Source organism: Camelus dromedarius, chromosome 20 (assembly GCF_036321535.1).
Source record: "Camelus dromedarius isolate mCamDro1 chromosome 20, mCamDro1.pat, whole genome shotgun sequence".
Taxonomy (NCBI): domain Eukaryota; kingdom Metazoa; phylum Chordata; class Mammalia; order Artiodactyla; family Camelidae; genus Camelus; species Camelus dromedarius.
Genome location: NC_087455.1, coordinates 7,008,944 through 7,029,104, shown reverse-complemented (window position 1 = coordinate 7,029,104; position 20,161 = coordinate 7,008,944). Strand labels below are relative to the sequence as shown.

The following is a 20,161-nucleotide window of genomic DNA, read 5'->3' as shown; positions in this document are numbered from 1 at the left end:
GACCTCGTAAATCAGACGGGGCACTCAGATGTCCCTCAGTCATCAGTAAGAATTCTATTACTTCTCGGAGACTGAGGGATAGAAATCTGAGATACAGCTGAGAGCTGATTTCATCTGCTCAGAGCCTAGAGAGCCAGACCATTTTGGGTTCACGTCGGCATTGCTAACCTCTAGCAAAGTCCCGCAAGTAACAGGCAGTCGGAATACAAAGTTGAGCATCACTGCATTTTTAAACAATTGTTTGGTAAGGATACAAAGGGCCTGGCAGCACCCACTGGGACCTACAGTGATCATGTTACCACGTGGATCTCTGATTCTAGTTTGGGATCAGCCAGGGTCCAAGAGTTCCCTGACTACAACAACGGGGCGGCTATCACGAGGAAGTAGCAGAGTAGAACAGTCAGCGACGTGAGGACCCGGCCACAATCACCATGAAGTGAGCAAAGACGATGATAAAAATATGTATGGAACAGCATCTCAGTGAAGGAAAAAGAGTCCACTGGTGAGTATGGCACCCCCGCACCCCCATGTGCGTGTGGAACTCCGGACCACACACCCCAATGTGAACTGCGGTTCTCCTTTGAGAAATGGAATTATGGGTCATTTTTTTCCCTTTTGGGATTTTGGGGTGCTTTTTCCAAATTCCTTCCTTAATCTTGAATTAATTTTATTTAAAACCTATTTTTTTTAATGCCAAAGAACTCACAGCGAATCGAGTGAGGATGTAGGCTCCTGCTCCAGTTCCCATGCCGATAATGCTTTTCAGCCTGGAAGCAGAAATAAAAAAGATTCATGTCTTAGAAGGAGAGAATGAGGGGAGCCCGCACAACCCTTTGAGAACCTAGCTCCCCCTTGCTCTGAGGAACCTTGCCTGCCCCAGCGTCTGTCTTGGGCCTCACTGGGGGTGCTGGCAGGCTAGCCAAAGGGGAACCCACTGCCGTACATGCCCTGGAGGACCTGCAGTGCACCATGCTTTATAAGGCTTGACAGAAGCCCATGACCTTGGAGAGACTCGCCCCTTTCCACACTGCTCTCCCGACCGCGGCCAGGCTCTGAGAGCCCGGCTGTCATTTACGAGAAGGCCTATTTCCTGCACTGCTTCTTCCTGCTCCTGAGCTTTAGTTTGGATTCTAGAACTTGGAATGCTAACATATAGCACAGGGAACAACATTCCATATCTTGTAATTGCCTACAATGAAAAAGAATATGAAAAAGAATATATATATGTACACCAGAAACTAACACAACATTGTAAATCAACTAAACTTCAATTAAAAAAACAAAAAAAAATTTTTTTTAATTTAAATTAAAATAAATAAATAAATTGGGCAAGAACTCTGAGGTGTTATCATCATACAAAAGCCTTGAGAAAGAAGGAAATGAGCACTAAAGAAATAAGGGCCTGGATGGAGAAGTTGAGGGCTCACGCAACCCTATTCCAGAATGTTCCATGGGAAAAAGAAAGCAATGAAAGAAGAGAGGGGAGGAAAGGATGGGTGGGGTGGCTGTCATAAGGCGATGGAGTCACCTAGGAGAAAAACTCAACTTGCAAGAGGCAGACGGGAGTAAAGCGGCTGCGGGAGAAAGTGTTTGCAGAGCGTGACAAGCTGATTTCTTCCCTGATCCTTAAACGTTAACCGAAATTGCAGCGGGTGGGGCCAGGGCAAGGCCGCAGGAGAGGCAGCAGCTAGAGGTCACCCTTGTCTGCAAGCTGGTGGGGAAGGGGATCCCAACTCTTACCCAAACTGGTGAAGGACTCCAGGGAGCATTTCGGCCAGCTGATCCATGGAGGGGTACATGTACCTTGGGAGAGGCCAGGGGGAGGCAGTTAGTGAGAGCCCGGACCCCAGGGGAATGAACGGCGCAAACAGGAATGTGCTTGGAGGGCAGGGCCTGTGCAGCAACCAGCCCCGAGCGCCCAGACTCCCCAGTCTCATCTCCGTGGCCCCTGTTCCCAGCACCCCGCCCCACAGGCTACACGGCCTGCTCCCCTGAGCAAGGATGCTCTCCATCCTGATTCCCCCACCTTTTGTTTGTAGAGTGACCCTTTACAAACTGCTTGTGCCATGTTCCAGGCCCAACCCTAGGCCTCCATTAGCATTATAGGCTCATTTAATCTTCACAACAACTCTGTGAGGCTTCGAGGATGTCCCCCTTGGAAAAGTTGCAAACATCACCTATCACATAGGCTAAGGATAAGCAACTTGGCTTCAGGGGACAGGCAGGACTTGGAGCTCTTGGGATTTCAAGGCCCACGCACTCACTTACGACCCCAAAGGAGGTCTCCTGGCAGCCCTCCCGTGGAGCATTTCTGACCTTCAGGAAGCCCTTCCCTCTCTTATCTCCTCTCCCCAAGAGATGCTTAGGAAGGAGCTTGGGAGAGGAGATAGAAAAGGCCAGCCACCCTGATCTGCTGGACCCGGTGGGCTGCTGGGCTTTGGGAAACGGATTCCCAGGGGGATTTTAAGGCACAAGGATGCCTCGACTCACACATCCTCCGGGACCACAGCTCCTGTTATCAGAGGGCTGAGGGAGCTCCCCTCGGCTCAAAACTGGTCCATGACAGCAGGTACAGAGGAGGGTGATCGCAGTGAGGACACACATATGGGTGATTAGGGAGCTGGCAGGTGGCCTGGGTGCACATTAAGGTGAGAGCTTCCCCTTTGCTGGATGCAGGACACAACAGAGTCTCCAACCACCACTCCTTAGCAGGGCCGGGAAAGGGTCTCTTGCTCCCACGGTGCCCGCCTTTCCAACGCGGACGCCAGTGGCCAACCCCCGGCAGCATATGGAGCCACTTTCCACACTGGCTCCTCCCCCTGGGCCAGCAGCAACCGCACCCACCGTGTCTCTCCGAACCCAGGTTTCTCCTTCCCGATTATCTACTGTGTCTAAGCTGGCTGTCCTCTTGGCCTTTGTACCTGCTGTTCCCTCTGCCTCCCCATAAGCAAGTGTGCCTTCATCTCCCCTGAATTTCCAAAAAGGAGCCCAAGGACCTCTGCTCCACCAGGTGCCAACAACCCCAGCCAGCGTTCTTGCCATTTTTTTTTCTGTGTTCCCAGGAGGAACTCAAAGAATTGTCCCTTTCACCAAGGCTGTGGCTGTCATCAGGGAGCCTGGCCCTTTTCATCGAAAGCAGGTCCACCTGACATGCTGTGTGAGAAGCCAGCTCCTGCGAATGTCCCTGATCCAGCCGGCGGGTCCCTGGGAGAGCCGTCAAGATGCCTCACCAGACCAAGATGGTCCAGGTGCTGCGGGGAGCGGGGATGGCACTGACCAGAGGCATTCTCCAATGCCGACCTCGGGGCAGAGGACTCAGAGCGGGCAGGAAGGGTTCCCTTCTGGTCAACAAGGGAGTCATTGGCCTTTCCTCATGCCAGCCTCCTGGCGGGGCAACAGGAGGGCCCCCGTAAGCAAGGCAGACACAGTCCTGTGCAGGAGCCGGGCAGGGAGTCCGCAGAAGCAGGTGAGTGTGACTAATGACAACGGTGACCATGAGGGAGGCAAAGAGTCTGAGGGGGGGGAGATCGAAACAGGGAGATCTGATCACGTGGTCAGGGAGGGCTTCTTGGAAGAAGTGATGTTGAAGGGGACATGGCGGGGAGCTTGAGGACTGAAGAGCACAGGGAACACATTCTAGGCAGGGGGACCAATGTGTGCGAAAGGCAAGAGCCAGGAAGACCCTGGCTGGTGTGGCTGCACATAAATGGAGACATTTTCTTTCTGAAATGGCTATGGCTCGGGTGGGGCCAGCAGCCCCCAGAGAGTGATAGTGGGGGAGCCACCTGACTCTGCGACTTCTTTCCTCACTGCTCTTGGGGGTCAAGTTCACATTCTACTCACAAGATCCCCACTCATCCAAGCTGACTCCAGAGCTGAGAGGAACCCAGCCAGGGACCCCCACCCCTGCTCTGCCGTCTCAGCCTCTGGATGGAGAGAGAGAGTGCATCCTAGAGGGGCCAGGAGACCCTCAACCACGGGAGGCAGAGCAAGCCAGGCCCCATTCAGACAGCAGTTCCCACCAGCCATCCACTGAAGTCACCTGGAGACATGAGGGAACAAATACCCTGCACCAGGCCTCCAGGACGACTGAATAAAAGTCCCTGGGAATGGGACCCAGGTTTCAGAGTATTTTTTAAATTTCCCCTTGGGGAGCTAAGAGCCATAGGGTGACCTCCAGGTCTTTCAGACAATTGTTCCAACCAAAGATGGACACACTGACACATCTGTCTTAATCCACTGTTGTGCTAAGAAGCTTTCAACTCTTAACATAGGTCTCGGTGTCCCTTCCCTTCCTCTGATAAAGGTTAGTTATTAAAGATGATTCAGAACACTAACAAAAAAGGAGATCTCTTTGTGGATACCAGGAAGGCCCCTTGTAGGAGACTTGAAGCCCAAGAACCTGCTCCTACTTTGGTTTGATGGCAGCATGGCGGGGGGCCTCTGAGAGGTCTGCCTCCCCGACGTGACCCAGACTGTCCAGTGCACTCTGTAATTCTGGCCTCAGCCTTACAATGAGAACTGAAAGGCCACGCCAGCCACACGCTGCGGAGGAGCAGGCAGTGACAACACCCAAGAACAAGGCAGCCTGACATTCCAAAGAGAATACAAGTCAGAGTCCGCAGATGGGCTCAAACCCGACTCCCCCAGTTAAACTAGCCAGGCAACCCTGAGCAAGGTCGTGAACCCCTCCACGCCTCAGTCTCTCCATCTAGAGAATGGGCCAGCAGTACTAGCCACGTAAGGATTAAATGCAGATGACATTTGTAAATAAAGATTATTAAGCCTGGCCCACAGGACGTACCTCATCAATATGATTTTCAATCATGTCCTCCCTTTTTCTTTCCAACTTTTGAGATCTTTCTACTATTTAGTCTTGTCAAGGCCCTCTCCCACTTCGGTCCTGCCCGGGCTGTGTACACCTATTAAAAATCCAGCCCAGCCAGGTGGGCGTGGGGCGGAGTCTGAGGCAGGGGGCAGCAGGGAGGGGCGCGGAATGGGGAGTTGTTGTTTGATGAGCACAAAGTTTCAGTTTAGGCTAATGAGAAAGTCCTGGAAACAGATGGTGGGTTGCACCATAATGTGAACGTCCTTAATGTCACTGAACTGTACAATTAGAAACGGTTAAAATGGTAAAGCTCAGGTTATATATGTTTTACCACAATTTAAAAAAAAAAAAAGTATTAAAAGCCATCCACTGTGTCCCCCACCAGCTGTTTGCACCCTGCGTGGCTGTCCGACCCCTGCCCTGGGGCCCGAGGCTCCGTCCTCTTACCCCACGGGGAAGGAGGCAGCCCCGTCCTGCTGGCCGGGCGCGTCCACGTGGCAGACGGCGAAGTGCTGGGTGATCTCCTGCATGTCCTCGGAGTTGAAGAGGGGGTTGTAGCAGGTTTTGTCTGGAGAGCGGGCAGGCGGGAGAGAAGAGGAAGAAGTCAGGGAAGAACAGGCAGCAGCTCATCCTGTCTGCTTCAGGCCCACTCAGTAGGGGGACGGGACTTCCGAGAAAGAGACATCTTTTCTTTACCACTTTCCTCTGGAGATAAAAGGCAAGACTAAGTCACGGGGCAAGGGCGTGAGCATGGAGGTGGACACGGTCAACGACGCTGCTGCCCACGCTGGCGGATGTCCTTAAGCCTCCAGTCAGCACTGGCAGGGGATCCCGTCCCAGCCGCTTCCCCCTCTTCCTCCCGTCCGTCACGGCCTGATGGTCCTCCAGTGAGGTGGGGTCACTCCATTGACCCTCTCTTTCTCTCTGGGTCTCCTAAACCCTCACCTCAGGGATACTGGCCAGGGCACACATGACTTTCAAACAAGCAGGAGTATTCTTATGTGGCCGGGGATGAGTCTCCTAATTGCTAACGGCCTGAGGCAAAGATGGCCAGCTGGTCACCAAACCCTTTCTCTTTTCTTCCCAGACACACAGCTTGTCTACACTTCCCAGCCTCCCTTGTGATCAGAGGCCATCGGGTTCTGGACAATAGCAGGTGGGGCTCAGCGTTCCCTCAAGACACCTGCCACCCAGTCCTCTAGGTTTCGCGCCCTTCCCTTTCTGCCAGATGTGGAGGAGCCAACAGAGGCCTTAGTGACCCCAGGGGATGGCGGAGTCACAGCTAGAAGGAGCCTGGGTCCCCGAATCCCCACGTGGAAGGTGTCCCACAGAACGCTCACTGAGTTGTTCTACGAGTGGGAAGTGAACATATATTGTGTTAAGCCACAGAGGCCTTGGGTCCCTCATTACAGCACTGATGGCACTGTAACAGCGGGGCGTGATACGTTGACACTATCCATCACGCCACGTCCTCCCCAGAGCCCAGTGGAATGAGGTGGTGCACATCGAAGTACCTCACATGGCACCCGGTACGTAATGATCACAAGGGGGACACACAGGGCAAGAAGAGAGAGAAAAGTGAGACTGAAAGAGAAAAATAGTTTTCAGTGGCTGACATCATTCCCAACCTCAAGGAATTACAAGCTGTAGGGGGAAAAAAACAATGTAAATCAGCAGTCTGTCAATCAAAGTGCAAGCAAGCATCCAGCTTGCAATATTCACTGGACCAGGAAGGCAGTAAGTGCCTTCTGAATCATCACAGAATCATTTCTGTCCTGTGTAATTTTAATATTAAGAAGATCTTACTCCATTCCCATCTGTGAAAAATCTACATCTGGTAACACTTTCTGATAATCTTAAAAATCCGCAGTCTACACATTCACAGCGGCAGTGTTCAGCACAGTGGGGACGTGGGAGCAAGCCACACGCCCATTAACTGAGACGAGATAAACAGAATGTGGTGCATTCATACCATGGAATATCTGCCATTCAGCCAAAGAATGGAGGACAGATACATGGTGTGATGTGGATAAACCTTGAAAACATTCTGAAAGAAGCCAGTCACAAAAGACCACATATTGTGTGATTCCATTGATAAAAGAATGTCCAGAACAGGCATATCCTCAGAGACAGAAGGTAGACCAGTGGTTGCCAGGGGCTGAGGGGTGTGGGAGATTGGGGGGATGACAGATAAGAAGACAGGATTTCTTTTCAGTGTAAAAATGTTCTCAAATGGATTGTGCTGATGGTTGCACCACCCCGTGAACATACTAAAAACCATTGCAGGCATTCAGTAAAAGAAGCCCCTGTCACACAGACAGACGGCGGAGGAAGGCAGTGCATTCCAGGCTCTTCCAGTCTGTGGCAAGAGTTCTTCCCAGAACAGCTCCAGGAAGTCTCAGCAAAAAAAAGAACCAGACTCCCCACCACCCACCATCCTGGTCCTCCAGCCCGGCGGGAACCGGCTCCCCGGGGGCACCTCGGGACTTACGGTTCATGCCAATGTCGTGGTACGTGAGGATGACGGGCCGGTTTCCCTTGGGCGTCCCGCACAGTGTGACGTGAATGGAGCCATGCAAGGTCTCGATGTCCTGCTCCTGGGGGGAGACAGCAGACAGACGGGGCTGTCATGGGGGACGTACTGCTGCAGACCCCCAGCATGCATCCCACTGCGTTCCGAGGCAGCTTCTCATCCGGCGGTGGGAGCACTGAGTTTCGGGTGGCAGGCCTCTCTGGCTAGAGGAGCCACTCCGAGCAGCAGACACGGAAGGCGGGTGAGAGCTCAACCAGAGAAAGGGGGTTTAACCCACCAGGGGGCCTGCAGGGCCAGGGTAGGAGGGGACCGAGGTAGTCAGCCCCCCATCCCTTGATGTCAGTGGTTGTCAATCAAAAGAACTTGGCTCAGAAATAAAGAAATACACCCCAATTCTCAGGCTCTACCTCGAGAGTGGGAAAGTTCAGTATCTGTACTTTCAACGAAAACTGGCTCCCTTCTCCATCCCAGGCAGAGCGAGGCCAGGGCTTCCCAGGGCCCTGCTCTGAAGACCCCTGTAGCATCCCCCGGGATGCCTGGGGAACGGCAAGTGCTTTAGGCAGGATGGCGATGGGTAGAAACAGGCACGAGGATGGAGGGGGCTCTGCTCCCTGTCAGGGCCCTGGCCCACCCCAGCACACTGGTCCTCTTGGCCCACCTGCCTAATCACCCAGCACAATGAGTGCCCTGAACACAGAGCCTCCCGTCTCCCCCGGCCTCTCTCCTTCCTCCTCTCAGTGCCTGTTCGCTCCTGCCTATACAAGCGCTGGAAAAATCCACAGACGATGGAGCGACAGCCTGGCCCCCAGTGGGGGCCACAGATCATCTGCTGGGCCCAGCCTTGGCCCTGAAGCCGCTGTGGGAACAATGGTCCACTGTGGGGGCCACATTCTCTATTGTCTGCCCAGCTGACCCACACGGCGCCGTCTAAAAATAGGCCCGGCCAGGCAGTGTCCTGGAACTGGCCTGGGGCATCAGGGTTCAAATCCAAGCTCTGCCTTTCCTCAAGCCCTCTGAGCCCCCAGGCCCCACCTGTAAGATGGGGGCCAGCCACCTCCCCCGGGGTTCCTCTGCGGAGGAGACAAACCTGGTCAGAACACAGCCCCAGGAGGGATGGGCGTGCTCGGTGCACGGTGGCAGAGGGTTTAATGAGGTGCTTGGGCACCACGCTGGTGGCAGATATGGATGTCCATCCCTGGTTGGCATCAGGGTTGCGTCTGGCAGCCCCTAGGCATGGGGATGGGTAACAGATGTTGACTGATCTCTTTGGAGGCCTTAAAGTTACAAAGCTGCGGAACCAGAGCTAAATTTGTCCAAGAAAGAAGGGCTTGCCTCTGTCCTGTTTACTGTGATATCGTCGGGCCCCCGCACAGCTCAGGATCTGTTGGATAAAGACCTGAGGCTCGCACGATCACAGGAAACATAATGTCTCTAGAAAGTCTGTTGGCGCATTTTGGATTCTGGCTCCATTCTGCCCCTTAACTGGCTGTGAGAGTCTCAGCAAGCCCCCTCCACGTAAGTCCCAGGGTTGGTGTGAGACCTCCCAGGACTGGCACGAGCCTCACGGGGCACTGACACTTCACTCTCACGAGGCACCAGGGAAGTGCTGTGACCGTGGCCCTCTGCCTCGCATCACCTGGAACTTCAGCACCGTGGTTAGCCTTACTTGGAAGGGTAAAGAACCCAGTCTCAGAAAGTGGAAGTGGGTGCGGCACGGTCCCCTCCATGCAGGTGGGCTCAGGTAAGGGATACAATTTGCGAAGCACCCACCAAGAGTCAGGTGAGCAGTCCCATTTTATAGACTAAGAAATTGAGGTGAGTTCCCCCAGAGCACCCAGCTTGTCGAATGAACCAGGATTACAGTTCACTTCCTCTGGGTCCTCATACTGGTGTCGGCCCCCATCAGCTCTCCTCTGAGTTCTGTGCCCACCAGCCCTCACAGGGAGGGGGAGGGAAGGCAAGTGTGATCTCTCCCGGGCCCGAGACCCAGTCCTGAAGTCTCCTGCGCATGCACACAAGTTCTCAGCCCGCCCTGATGCTCTCTCCCTACTGGCCCAAACTAAGAAGACAGGCTCTAAGATTGGATGGAGGAATTAAAACACCCACAGACACATCCGTTTGTCCTCTTCAGTCCCTGAGGAACATTCTGTCCTGTCCCTGTGGGGATGAATCACCCAGTTTCGCAGGGGGAGGAATCCACCCTGCACCTCCCCACATTCCCCTAAAGAGCGGGCACCAAGGGACCCAGGACGTCAGAGCTGCACAGTGCACCTTGCGTCCTCTTGCATGGTGGGGAAAGGCCAGGCTCAGGGCTCATCGGGGTTCCTGGTCTGGCTAGGACAGTGGCTAGAAACACTGGTAAGACCCCTCCACCCTCCAGATAGCCAGCCTTGGCTCTTCCAAGTTCAGAGCCAGATCTCAGAAGGCCCTGCTCACAGAGTTTTGACCCAGTCAGGGGCCATGCAAAAGAGAGAGAAATCCAGGCTGCATGGGTTTTCCTCTCACCTCCTCTGGAAGAGTCTAGAAAGCCACTCTCTCAGGGTGCAGAGGGGAGGGCAGGAGGGTGGCAATAATCACTGTTTCAGACCCTGCTCCAACCTTTTTACACTCGCTCCCTCCTTGAATCCACACAACGACCCCACTGGTTAGGGATGGTCCACATCTCCCAGATGAGGAGACTGAGGCCGAGAGAGGGGAATTTGCTCAAGGTCGCACAGCTGGAACGGCGCAGCTGGATCTGAATCTGAAACTGCCCGAGTCCAAAGCCTGTGCTCTTTGATGTCTCCGTTTTAACACCCTGTGCCAGGTGTCCCGCGAAGAAAGAAAACCTTTAATGTGCAACGTGCGCTGTGACTCTCTAAAGAGGGATGCAGGAAGTCAGGTCCCCACTGATGTGACTGTAGGTTGCTTTCTATCTCTCCAGCTTCTCCAAAAACCAGCAATCCATGGGTCACATGCTGGGATATACTGGCCTGTAGACCAGAAAAATAATCTGCTCCTCTCATCCCCCTCAAGTTGCATCTGCCCCCACCAGCCGGAACGTACAGCAGTGCGTCACACTTGGAAAAGCCTCGGCACAAACATCACTTCCTGGGGGTGGCCCTTCCTGCCACCCACTGCACACGGGGCTCGTGGTTCTTGTTCCCTCGGCTGTAGCACCTGCCACAATGACATATCTCTGTCTCAGCTGCCTCCTCAACCTGACTGTGGATTCCCAGGGAGAAAGGCTGGCTCTGCCCTAAACGGTCTGATCTGCAGGAGATACATAGAGATGTACGCATTTCACACTACCTGTAAGCCAGCAAGTTGTGAAACGGCACCTATGCCGGCTGTCTGCATGCTTATAAGCTGCTGAAAACAGTACCTACCACTAAGTATTCCTCAAAGATTTCAGCCATTTGGCTGCCGGTTCTGGCTTGGAAGCTTTGTGAGCTATGTTGTGAGCAGACTATATTGGTGAGCTTTCCAGACATTTGTTTCCTTCTTTATGACAGGATTCCCAGCAATGCACCTCAGAAAAGTCTCCACTTCTCCATCTCCCTTGTAGCCAAGGGTGGTCAGAAGATTCAGTTCTGGCCAATGAGATGCAGAACTTGCTGGAGACTTGAGGAGAATATTTTTTAAAGGATCAAACTTGGCCTTTTGATTATTCCCTTTCCCTCTTCCACCTGCTTACTACCTGGAACATGGGTGAGATGCTTGGGGGTTCAGCAGCCATTTTATGAGCATGAGGACAAAAGCTACATGCTCAGGATGGCACATCAGGAAGCTGGAAGGAGTCTAAGACTGGGTGACATTCATAGCCTGCTATACTAGACCTTCTAGGTCAGCAAAAATGTCAAACATTTCCTTATTCAGGGTACTGTTGATTAATATTAATTCTAATGAGACACCCACCATGTGACCTAGGCCAAATTACCAGACTTCTCTGAGAATTCCTTCCCTCAGCTGTAAACTGAGATCAGTAGCAAACATACCTGCTTACGGAGATGCTCCCAAAACTAAAACCATGGTAGGGACTGGAGAGTGTTGCAAATTGCAGTGTTTCCCTCCATGCTGGTTCTTACAGACGCCTACCCCAGAGGTGATTACTGTGAAGCCACAAGGGCCAGCCCCCATGGTTTAAGTCAACTGGCTGGATGATCTAGAGGAGCTCTGAGACCAGCTGCTGTCGCCTCCCTCTGTAATCCGCCCACCCAGCAGGCCCCAGGGAGACGCTGAACACTTGGGACTAAGAGGATGACACACTTAACCAGGCTCTAAGTCAGCTGGGGAGCCAGGCTGCCCCTCCCCTCAGTCCAGCAAGCTTTGGTCAAGGCATGGCCTGAGGGTGGAGGGTGACCTTTGGAATAATAGGCAAAGAAAGCTGATTTTGGCTCATCAGACGCAGCATGACATCAGGGCTCACTGAGGCAAGAAAGGCAAATCATGAGAACAGAGACTCAAGATAAAACGCCGAAGGCTTGTCCCACCTTTTTATAAAATAACGTACCCCTCCCCATCTTCCTGGTCCATCTCCTGTGCCCACAGCGGGGGAGGGTGGGCCAGGCTGTGCCACAGACCTTGCCCTTCCCACTGGGTAAGGAGCACACGAATCACGAAGAACGATGGGGAGGGATGCGTGTGTGGAAGGAACACAACTGTATCTGCACCGAAGGACAGCCATCCCCTTCCTGGGCAGACTCTACACAGCCAGGTCTGACCCCTGTGCTATCAGGTCAGCCACTTCCCAGATGGCCTCTGGGGCTGAAGCCCAGCTCCCAAAGGTGCACAGCTGCGAGGAGTAGAGTTAAGATTCGCGACAGACCCTGGGGCCCCCAAGTTCTGATCCCTGGCCAGCTGGGACATCTAGAAGAGAAGAAGATCTCAAAGAGGTCAACCCCCACCATTTCTCAGCTTTCCTTAATGTTGTTGTCACACCGAGAAACAGAAAAGTAGTGACAGTCAGGAAACGATGCATAGTGTGTAGGAAGGCGTCAGCCTGGGGATACAGCAGCTGGAACCCACGCCGAGGATGCGCATCTCCAAGCCAGAGAGAATCAGGAGGAACGTCTGTCTGGCGTTAGGGAAAAGAGCAGGAATGGAAGGAGGGCCATCCACGGAGCAGAGGGAGGCAAAGGAGGCCCGCCTGCTGAGTCTGATGCTGAGTTCACATCATAATCGTGACATCTCGGGGACAGAGATACGGTCCCCATTTTTACAGAATAGAAGACGAAGCCTGCAGGAGGTCAGGTGACTGGCCAAGGGCACGGGGCTAGCAGAGACGGAGCTGATCCCAACCCGCAGTCCACTGCACCCATTCTGCGACACCCGGAGATGGGCGTCCACACTAGGTCAGCCTGGTGGCCTGGGCTGGACAGCCCTAGGGAGGCGATCAAAGCCTCACCACAGGGGGGCTGGCAGGTGGGGTGTCCTGTCACCTCCACCAGGAGGGCCTTCCCAGGAAACCCACAGAGGAGAGCAGGAGAGGCAAAGACTCATTTGGCGCTGACCCAGATGCATGCCACCGCCATCTGTTACTCGGAGTTTGCTATAAGTCCCCATGGCTTCCTCGGAAGTGAGGCTGGGGGCGGGCAGGGACGGGAAATGGTGGAGTGGGCTGAGGATTTCCAAGCCTCTGAGTTCTGCCCACCTTCAGTCGGGGGCATGAAAACAAGAAGCAACTGTGTACAAAGAAGGAAATTCGCAAAAGGGCATCATTTCTGTTTTCCCTGTGAGCTGGTCTACTTCCAAGAGAGGGGAAAAAAATCACTGCCCTCACGACGAGGATCAGACATCCCCCCAGGCCCAGCTCCACCAGACTGGGTGTTCCAGAGCGGGAGCCAGACCCCGGGAGACCCTCCAGCCCACCACCCTTCCTGCCCCAGGCCCCTCCATCCCTTCTACCCAAGGGCCCGCCGGTTAACATCAGCTCATTGCCCAGAGATCCCTGGTAAATACACAAACAGAGATTCCCATGGAAACCAAATCAAATCAAACTATCTGAATAGCTAAAGATCTAGGTGGAAGGAATGAGAAATAGAAAATCCACCAGGAGAGGTGATCTGGGGCCAAAGGAAGTTACCCAGCCCACGAGCAGGGATTGATGAGCAGCGGACTCAACTCTGCCGCCCCCACATCACCCCGCCCCCACCAATTATACGGACTCTGGCTCTGCACTTGGGCTCCAGACTGACTCAGGCTTTTCATCTATCTCATCTTTGTGTGACACTGGACAAATCCCTTAAGCCAGCTCAGAGCCTTGTCTCTTCAACAAGGATGGCAACAATATCTTCTCCAAAGGGAAGACTGAATGAAATGATGCAGGAAAAGAGGTCAGCGCAGTTTCTGACATACAGTTAGTGCTCGAGAGACGTCAGCTCTCACCACCCCCATGATTATTATGTATCTAACAGTCCGATGGGCTGAAATTCAGGGCTATCTCTTAGAACCCTTTGGCAAGTTTCTTAACATCTCCAAACTGGTCCCTCATCTGCAAAGGAGAATATCACTTCCTACCTAGCAAGGGAGCCTTGCACGATGGGTGGGCACACAAATACTCATTCACTCCCTCCCCTCCCTCCCCTCCCTTCCCCTCAGGGGCCTTTGACAAAGCCTCCCCACCTGAAGCAGAAGGGGTAGGGCTGGATCCTAAAGCATCTGCCAGCTCTGATATTCTTGGATTCTAGGATTCTAGCCAAAGAAAATAAACCAGAACCCCAAATACTCCCACTTTCCGTACTCATCAAATTTGCAAACACAACTGCCTAGTCTGATGCCAGAAACTTCTCTGCAGAGCCAGATCAAGCCACTTCCTTCCTGCAGCCCCAGCATCTCATACTACTATTAGTTTGGAACTACAGTCCCTAAAAACAGGGCTCACTGCCTGTCACGCTCACCCTAGAGCCCCAGCACCTAAGACAATGCCAGGTACAAAGCAGGCATCTGTTAAAAACAAAGAGAACAAAGGAATGCATGATCAGAAAGATGCCTCCACCTCACAGGAGAGCTCTTGGGATTGGCTGGGCGGGCTCAGCCCAGGCTGGTGCACGATGTTGATGAACCTCATCTTGCTCCCCGGCCCCACGCCGAGGCTTCCCTCTGTGGTCTCCAGGTCCTCACTTTGCTGAGTTCAGAGGACGTAGCACCCCACCCACCCCAGACCGAGCGACCTTCAAGTTGACTTGCACAGATAGATGGCACCAAACTCCTGTTCTCTGCTTTGCCTATTATCTGTGCCTGGGGATAGGAGCGCGTAAAGTGCTTTGCAAACTATCAAGAGGGATATAAAAGTGAGGAACTATCTTCCCAAGGAGCAGATAAACTAGGCTTTCTAGGTTTCTCTGATGAGCAAGATTTTGGAAATCTACAATAACCATATGACCCAACCATTCCTCTTCTGGGTTTACACCCCGAAGAACTGGAAACAGAGTCATTAACAGGCAGTGTGCACCCCTGTTCACAGCAGCACTATTCACAATGGCCAAATGTTGGAAGCAGCCTAAGTGTCAACTGATGGATGAATGGATAAGCAAAATGTGGTCCAGATGTGTAACGGAGCATTATTCAGCCTTAAAAAGGAAGGTCATTCTGACACATGCTTCAGCATGGATGAAACTTGACGACATCGTGTTAAGTGAAATAAGCCAATCACAAAAGGACAAGCACCGTGATTCCACTTATGTGAGTTACCTAGAGGAGTTAAATTCATAGAAACAGAAAGAAGAAGGGTGGTTGACGGGGGCTGGGAGGAGGGGAATGGGGAATGAGTGTCTTACGGGGACAGTTCCAGTTTTGCAAGATGGAAAGAGTTCCAGAGATGGATGGTGGTGATGGCTGCACAGTATTTTTTCACAACAGAGTTGGCAGACATGCCGTGTCATTGAGTCAACACTGGGGAACATCACATCAGGGTCCTCGTCATCACTGTCCTCCCTACACTGCCACTTACACAAGGTTGGAGCGACTTTCCCCGCTTTGCAGATGAGGACACAGAGGCTGAAAGGAGGGGGAGCATCTTGCTCTGGGTCAAACAGCCACAAAGAGGGCAAACCCAGCTGCTGAACGCCTAGTCTGGGGGAATCTGTGGGCTTGAACTTGCGGGGGACGGACATCACAGGGCTGCCGCAGGAAGACAAAACCACAGAGCTAAAGGCTGCTTCCTTGGCGGTAGGGTCACAAAAGCTAACATTTCAATGGCAAAGAAAGTAGGTTAGCGGCTCCCCCTCCTCCCAGGGCCTCGCCCAGCCCAGCCCTGAATGATCCTCCCGTCCCTGGGGCTGCCACTCACAGACTCAAGTCCCTAGAGCCAATCCAACTGCCAGGCCATGGCTGCAGCATCTGTCCAGCTCCACTGCCCTGTGACCCGCCTCTCCCTGTTCTCAGAAGGGTGGGAAAGGACCAGGTGTAGGATCAGATGTCATCACTCCTTGCTCCCCCACTGCACAGCCCTGGACAAATGACTCCCCTTGTTCTCTGTCCTTCCGTTTCCCCAGCTGTAAAACGAGGGGCTGCATGAGATAAACCTAGGACCCCTGGGGACCGATTCACCTCCTGCTTTCCCAGAACATCCCCCACATGCCCAGAGTCCTGGGAGACAGAGACCAACGTACGGAGCTCTAGCCTGGGGAAGGGAGAAGCAGAGACGGCACAGTAAGAAGGCAGGCTTCCTTCCCGCTCAGGCAAACGTGGGTGTGAGTCCCAATCCCAACACTCTGGGGTCAGTTTCCCCATCGGAACGAAGAGGATAATAGTACCTCTGCCTATGCTGTTGTTGCGGTGTTGCATGAGATTTTGGCTAGGAAGCCCTTAGCACAGGGTCTGGCTTGCAGGAAGCACCACTAAACCCGCCTCATCAGGCGTGGGCAGAACAGGAAGCTCTCAGGGCTCGGAGAGGGAGGGCCCAGGGTCTGGTGCCACCCTCCCGTCACTGCAGGGTGACCTGGGGCAAGCAACCTACCAACTCTGACTCTCTTCTTAAACAAGCATAATAAAGAGTAGAACCAGAGGCCACGTTCCATGAGACCACACCCTCCTTGAAGGCCACAGTCAGTGTCCTCGGTGCTAATGCAGCCAATGACATGACCGGCTCGGGTCCCTCCCTCCTCTGATGGCCTACAAGGTGCAGGGACCTGATGGTCTGAGTCACAGGGGAACGAGCCAGACAGACACAGTCAGTGATGGGGGGGGGCGAGTGACTAGCTTGGGGCCTAGGCTACTCAGAGCTCCCTCCCTGGGAGGGACATAGACCCAGGGAGCTGCCCCACCCATCCCAGGCCCCTCTCCCGTTTCTATGCACAAAGGTGGGCTGAGCCCGCCAGGTAGCCCTGCTTCCAGCTCCAGTGGAGCTGCAGACTGAGCCAGGACCACCCCGCTGCACTCCTACCCAGTGACCCCAGAGGAGAAACTGTGCCTGGACGTCTGACCATGTCTCCTCTCACCCCCAGGCATGGTGGCTCAGGGGTCCCCAGACCCCAGAGTTTAAGGGTCACTTCCACACATCCATCCATGCCTGTAACCTGCATTGTTGCAGACAGTGTGGCCTTTGCTTTCTAAGCAATGAGCTCGGCTGTGAACAGCACTGGTGTCGGCGTTATCACAGGGGGTGGGGGGCTCAGGGGACCTGAAAGCTGGGGGGCCTCCCTGGCTATGCGACCTGAAGGCCCTTGTATTAGGTGATACCAGAACCCCAGGCCCCCTAGGGCTCTTGTGGAGATTAAATGAGTGCCTTTAATTCGATAAATACAATTAAAGGCAGCATGCTTAGAACAGTGCCTCCGCACATAGTGAGTGCTCAGGAGCATTAATTCTTACTGTTAGGCTAATTTTACAGATGGAGGGTCACTTGTTCAAGGGCACACACCTTGCAAGGGTCAGCTAGGATTAAATCTGGTTGGCCCGACACAAAAAAAAAAAGAGAAAAAAGATGCTTTTGTTCGAGATGGCATGATGTCTCTGCCATGGCCTGACTGTGGCAAGTTTCACTGTCCAGGTGGCTCAGTTTCCTCATTCATAAAGTGGGGAGAAGCCAGCCCTGGTCCGAACTCACCCACCGCAGGGGTGTGGGGATGCTGGGGCAGCAGCGAAGCTCTAAACCCAGGGCTGAGTCGGAAATTCTTCTGAGGGATGAGGGCGTCTCCGTGCTCAGCTGCTTTTAATCACAGACTTCAGGGGTCAACATCCACCCTATCCCTAGGAGGCTGTCAAAGGAGGTTTCATGGTCAAGTTGCACAGGGCACTATGCTAGCCATGCGACCGAGAGCCAGGCATGCTTGGCCTCTGAGCCTCAGTTTTCCCAGCTTTAAGAATGGAGACAGCGATCTTCACTGTATAACTCGGTTGGCGTTAAGTGGGGTGTCCCCCGCAGAGTACAGGTGCCACGCGTCTGTCTGGGTGTCCAGGGGGTGCACAGTGGTGGTGTAATAAGTGTGTTCTGAACAAGCTGATGTTACACAGTGGGATGTACTGGCCTCAGAGAACAAATGCCAGGGACAGAAACCAATACCTCGGGCACACCCCAGGGGTTCCACAGGGCCCGAGGTCAGGGTGGCCCCCAGGTACAGCCGGGATGACACGTAAGCACATTAAAGCCCACACACCTTGCGTGTGCTGTTCAAGGCCCCCAGGACCTCAGACCAGCCAATGATTCCAACTCCTCCCTCTCTCCCTACTTCCTTCCAAAGACAGCGCCAAGATCCCCGCCTCCGATGGATGGTGGGCCAAACACTGAAATACGAGATTTAGGAGGAAGAGTGAAGCTATTTTGGGGGGATGGCGATGAAATCTGTGATGGAGACGCGGAGCTCGGAATGGGCCGGGAGCCGGGGACACCTGTGTGACATGCAGGGAGAGGTGCAGGTGAGCTTGTCAGCCGGCATCTGGTTTGTCTTCTCCCGGGAGCCTACAAGACCCAGATGTGCCCAGGCTTCCGGCCCCACCCCCAGAGCCTGGCCCAGCGTGGGGCCCACGTGGCTCTGGGACAACGAGTCCAGGATCTACAGTTCCTGAGGTTCTGACCCACCCCTCGGCCAAGAGAGGCCAACTGGCTCTCCTGAAAGCTAGTTCTTGAACACACTTCCAGACACCACCCCCACCTTGCTCTCACACCAACCCAGAGCAGAGGTGGAGCCAGAAAACCAAGGGGAAGGCTCGTTTCACTTCCCAAGCAGAGCCAAGAACATCAAGCCTTTGCTTCCGTCCCCTCCCGCCGCAGGGTCCCAAGCCCACCCAATGCCTCGCCATTTGCCCCGCACTCGCCCCACAGCTCTGCCCAGCTCTGCAGGGTCAAAGGGGGCCATATCTGACCCGCTTTCACAGTGGGTAACTGGCTTGCTGCTTCCTTGGCCAGAACTCAAACCAGCTTTTCTCTGGGGAGAAGGCCCTGAGTGTGGGGAACCAGCTGAGCTCACTTGCTTCTCTCCCTTCACCCCTAAGGTCTGAACACGAATCTACTTCAAACCAATGGGAGAAGGAGGGAAAGAGAAGACAGAGCAAGAAAGGGGGAAGGGAAGCCACTTCTTCTACTTGCCTGAACATCAAACTCTTGCAGGAGGCCGCTGATGGTCTGTGGAGAGAAAAGAGAGACAGTTTGATCAGTTTCCTGGGGAAGAGATGGAATGTCAGAACACAAGGACCTCTCCACGCCCTGAATCTATTGTATCTACCCAACGGCCTCTGTGGGGCTTCTCTAATTCCTTACAGAGAGACACTTTTCGCCGCAAAGAATAGCAACCTCGCAGAAAAGTAGACACATTAGCTGGATTCTGTTCTGACTGCAGCCTTGGTGAAAAAAAAGATCTGAAGGTCTAAGCATACCACAAGCTTGAGAGATACAAGACTGTAATTGCCTATTAACTGATGTCTCTGTCTCCACCCATGTACTACACCTTTAAAATTCAAACCTGACCATGTCACTGTCTTTACATTTCTTCCACAATAGCCCATCATCTGGATTAAAATCCAGTTTCTCGTGGATGGAGGAGGAGAGCAGAGCACTTCCCTCAATCCAATAATTCTGAGTTTCCAGCCCAAATTCCATCTTTCACCAGAGTTGTCAGTGGCAGGCCAGGCCGAGGAAGACAGCAATAGGGCGCTTGTCACCTGGGTAGCAGTGAAAATCCCACTCAGAGTTGGAGCGGGAGCCATGCTTGGCCAGTGTTTCCAAGAAATGTTGCTGGCACGTGTTCCTCCCGACTCAGAGATGGAGTTCAAACACCCTCTGAAAGCAGAACCCCAGCAAGACCTACCACCACTCACCATGAAAGAAGACAGCTCAGCAGAGCCAAGGGCAAAAGAGGTGAAGGAAGGGGAAGGGGGCCCCTCGGGCTAGCCAGGAGCTGGGAGATAAGACGGTAACAAACGCCTGCTGAAGGAGATTAAAATAACTTCACATCTCCTGGTCTGGGGTTAAGAACGTCAGGGAGGTCTGCTAAATTCAGGTGGAAGCAAATGTGACCAACAACACTTTGTGTGGTGTGTCTGTGTGTGTCTGTGTCTCTGTATTGGTAGGAGGGAGTAGACCAGCTACTGTGTACAACCCTAATCTTCAAAATGTCAACAGGAGTGCAGTGGCCATCCAGACTGAGGACAGACATCAGGGAGAACTTCCCAACAGCTAGCCTAATTAAAAACACTTTGCTGAGTCAATCCAAGGAATCGGAAGGTTTACTTCCATCTAAACCTTGAAAGAAAAGGTAAATATCTACTTAGAGATAGACTGACATGTGACCTGGAGTTGATAATCTCTTAGATATTTGTTTCAGGAATAAAATTCTCCAAGGATGCCACTAGACTGCCTGAAATATATAAATGCTGTGTTTAAA

General features: G+C 53.3%; 1 protein-coding gene across 1 annotated transcript in view; it reads right to left on the bottom strand.

The window, feature by feature from the left end:
- The window catches only part of NDRG1 (N-myc downstream regulated 1), a 48,538-nt gene that overhangs the window by 15,409 nt on the left and 12,968 nt on the right, over positions 1-20,161 (bottom strand). Inside the window, exons 3-7 of the mRNA XM_010988803.3 lie at positions 18,868-18,903; positions 7,320-7,425; positions 5,276-5,396; positions 1,741-1,803; positions 707-767 (exon numbers count right to left, since the gene is read on the bottom strand). Coding sequence (XP_010987105.1) covers positions 707-767; positions 1,741-1,803; positions 5,276-5,396; positions 7,320-7,425; positions 18,868-18,903 — 387 coding nt within the window. The remainder of the gene's footprint in view (positions 1-706; positions 768-1,740; positions 1,804-5,275; positions 5,397-7,319; positions 7,426-18,867; positions 18,904-20,161) is intronic.